This window comes from Pteropus vampyrus, unplaced genomic scaffold (genome assembly GCF_000151845.1).
Source record: "Pteropus vampyrus isolate Shadow unplaced genomic scaffold, Pvam_2.0 Scaffold116, whole genome shotgun sequence".
In the NCBI taxonomy this organism is placed as follows: Eukaryota; Metazoa; Chordata; class Mammalia; order Chiroptera; family Pteropodidae; genus Pteropus; species Pteropus vampyrus.
The window spans coordinates 1121587-1125386 of NW_011888897.1; the positions used below are offsets into that span (position 1 = coordinate 1121587).

At 37.3% G+C, this 3800-nt stretch overlaps 1 protein-coding gene across 1 annotated transcript in view; it reads right to left on the reverse strand.

Annotated features, from left to right (window-relative positions):
- Nucleotides 1-2148, reverse strand: part of GDF3 (growth differentiation factor 3) — a 5777-nt gene extending 3629 nt beyond the window's left edge. Inside the window, exon 1 of the mRNA XM_011365776.2 lies at nucleotides 1716-2148. Coding sequence (XP_011364078.1) covers nucleotides 1716-1980 — 265 coding nt within the window. The 5' untranslated portion in view covers nucleotides 1981-2148. The remainder of the gene's footprint in view (nucleotides 1-1715) is intronic.
- Between the last annotated feature and the right edge of the window lie 1652 nt (nucleotides 2149-3800).

Sequence of the window (3800 nt, forward strand, 5' to 3'; positions counted from 1 at the left end):
GTGTTGTCTCTTGATCTGAGTGCTGGATAGTCTGTGAAAATTTGTTGCGTTGTTCTCTATGATTTATGCACTTTTCTAGATGTATGTTATACTTCAATAAGTTTCTATTTTAAAAAAGATTTTTGTCAATTGTATGTAAGAATTCTCATACAATTATGGTGGTGTAAAAATTTTGGAGGATGTATGTTATATATCAAAAGTATAAATGTGCCTACTCTTTGATACAGCAAGCCTCTTCTAAGAATTTATCCTAGGGAAACAGAAAAAGTGCACACACGCACACACACACACACACACACACACACAAATGGATGTAAAGCTGCACTATTTATGATATGTCCATGCCCAACAACAGGGCATCAGTTACATAAATTTTAGCATGTTTATATAATGAAATATCATGCAACCATTAAAACGAGGATAAGCTGACTATTCGTTCGGACTTGTAAGAGATGTCCATAACATTAAAGGAATGTATAGTATGATCCCACTAAAAAAAATGTTCCAAGTTTATATTATACGTATGCAAATAAGAAAAGTCTGGAAGAAAATATATCAACTGTTCATAGTTGTTTTCTCCAGGGGGAAGTTTAGGGAGGAATGGTGGTGAGATTATGTTTTACCCCTCCCCCCCCCCCAAATTTGTTAGGGTTATGATCATCACAAAAATCAAAGATTTTTCCATCAGGGAGGGAGAGAAGTAATCTCAGCTGTTTTCTACTCTCTCCAAGGAAAACTCTTCAAACTTTCTTTTCTTATCTCTTAACCTTCCTCCAGAAATTTTCCCTGAACTCCCACCCCCAAGGACCTGAGCCTCTAACATAATACTGAGCACAGAATAAATATGGAACTCATCTGTTTGTCTACTTCCCTTCTATAAACTCTTAAAGAGTAGATTTTATCTTTAATTTCTGTATTCTCATGGCCCTACACAGTTCCCGGGACACAATGGATATCAACTAAATGCTTTTTGGACAAATAAGTATTTAAATCTTAATCTCAAATTGCTTTAAAACTAACCAATCAGGGCTCTCAGTTCTGTCTCTGAACCACCTGGGAGGCTAATAGAAATGCAGATTACAACAACCACCTCTGACTTAAATAAGAATGGGATGGGAGAATGAAGGGTAGGAACTGGGCTGAAGAATCAGCTTTTTAACAACTGACTTGGGTAATTTTGGTGGGTTGTCAGTTTGGCAAAGTATTAAATGGCACTCACTTAGATCTTTATATAAAGGGTATGTATGACAATGGCATATATTATTGTTCAGTATCCGTAAACCAAGAGTAGCCTTTTCCATCTAATGAAGGTAAAGCTAGTCTCATGGGCAAACTAAGGTCAAAATTTTTGTCCCCTGCTTGCCATACCAAAGGCACTAGGATGCGTAAATTGTGCGCTAAAGGGTGGGAGACAGAGCCCCAATTCCACCTTCACCTCTCCTAAACTGCAGCACAAAGTTGTTGGTTCAGAAAAAAACCTATTTTGAATCCTGACTTTGTTCACACACTAGCTGTATAATCTTGAATAGGTTACAGGTTATCTACTACTGTCTGAGCCTTCCTCTCAGAATCGTTGTTGGGATTAAATGAGATAAAATATATAAAATACCAGCGCAAGTCCTGCTATCTATGAACCCCTCAGTAACTGTTACTGCCCTTTATTTCCTTTCTTCCAATGCCAGATTTTCCTCTAGAAAACACTCCAATATCCTTACCTTGATCTGGAAGAAGTCGAAGTACGTTCCCACGGACTCCCAGCTCCTTTACGTAGCATAAGTCTTGAGAGACCCCAGTGGTGGCTGCTGTCTCTTGATCCTGGAAAATTTTCTTCATGATATAAGGCACAGGTTGGAATTTCTGTGGAGAAGGAACCTTGTCCAAGCCCAGAAATTTAAGAAAGACATGTTCTCGAAATTGTAATGTCTGGCCCAAGGCCGCAGTTAGGAGGCTGAGAGCCAAGACTGGCAGGGAAGGAAGCATGGCCTCTGAGCTGAGACGGAGCTGGCTAGTCAGACTGAAGAGAGCTCTAGCTCTTGACTCCTCCGCAATCCAAGTGCTGCTAATTTATCTGATGTAAGATAATCAAGTGTGAATTGCTCTCTTCCCAGCTCCTCAAAGGCAATTGGATGTGAAAAGACAAAACTTTTTTCTCTTTCCTAGCTCTACTGTTCCGGAAAAAAAAGTTCACAAAGCAAAGATAGCCAGTGCATGGACCTAACTCTACAACAACCTGAGCTTTGTCCACAGTACACAGAGTGGAAAGGAAACAGGCATTTATTCATCTCACAAACATTTATTAAGCATCTGTGAAGTGCAAGGTGCTGAGATAGGTGCTAGGAACATAGTAATAAGTAATCCAAGTCTTGTCATTCGTAATCTGATTAGACAAATGCAGAGGTAGAGTTCCATTAGACTATAACCTCAGCCATGTGGAAAACCACACCAGAGAGAAAGAACAAAAGAAAGTTTAATCTATACCCTTTGTCAGTTTTCAGCTCTAGAGGGACTGAATTTCTTTTCATCTAACTTTGCCCTTCCTGATTAAAAGTCAAAACTCAGACTGACTGAATTCATTCTTGTTTCATTACATATTAGCTATGTAACATTGGGCATGACACCCAACCTACCCAAATTTTTGTCTTCTCAACAAGAAATAAAAACTAACCTTTTAATTTGCCATAGGAATCTGATAAGATGATGTGTTTAAAGTGCTCAGCACAATGCCTGCCAAATGGTAAACACACAAAGTCTTCTCAGAGGAGATAGTTTCAAAGTTTAAGTAGACATTTTTCAGTAAAGCAATCAGACATTCAAGACATATGAAAAGGCATGGAGGTTATTGAAAAGTTTAAGTAGGGTAGCATATATCAATTTTAGTTTTTGTTTTTTGTTTTATTTTGTTTTGACCAAACTATTACAAGATTTTCAGTGCTATAGAAGAATTAGCTTATCTGTTGCCAAATTAATTTTCAAGCTTTTTGAGAACAGGGACTTTATCATTTTACATTATTTTTTACCACCTGTAATAAGAACTCATTTCTCTCAAAGGAAAAACAAAATGTATATAACATATAATAGTTTCCCATCATCTGCAGGATAAAATTTAAACTCCTTAGCTTATCATTTAAGGACTTTCTTGGTTTGGCACCAGCCTCACTCCTACCTCCCACCAATATTAGTGTTAATGTTCTAATGATATTGATGTATTGTAGTTCTTTTATGAGCTCATTTCATCTCAGAGACTTTGCACAAAGTTCAATGGTCACTTCTACTACAAAGACTTCCTCGACTATCCAAAATAGATTTAGATGCTTCTTCTTTCTCCCACCGAGCCTTGAGTGGGCACCCATTATAGCACTTATCACAGTGCATTTCATTGTGTTTTGCCCATGTTCCTTCCAGTTAATACAGTCATTGGGGATTGGAATCATGACTTTCTTTTTCTCTAGTATTTCCACTGTCGAGGAAAGTAGACATTCAATAAATATATATGCAATAAATCAGTGAATGAATAAATTGGTGCTATTTCCAGAGGTCTCACTCTTCTAGATAGTCAAGTTTTCTCTATTCCCATTTCTCCTATTTCTGCCTCCTTGCATCCTAGTTAATACTTTTAATCTACAATCTCTACCTGTTTTCAACAGTAAGTGTGGGTTGCATTTTGATTTTCTTTATTCAACTTTCCTGACTTAAAGTCAGAAATCAGACTAACTGGTTTAAATTCTGGTTCCACTACTTATTAGTGTAATCATGGGCAAGTCATTCATGAGAATTAAACATTCTTTGCTAAAGTAGGAAGA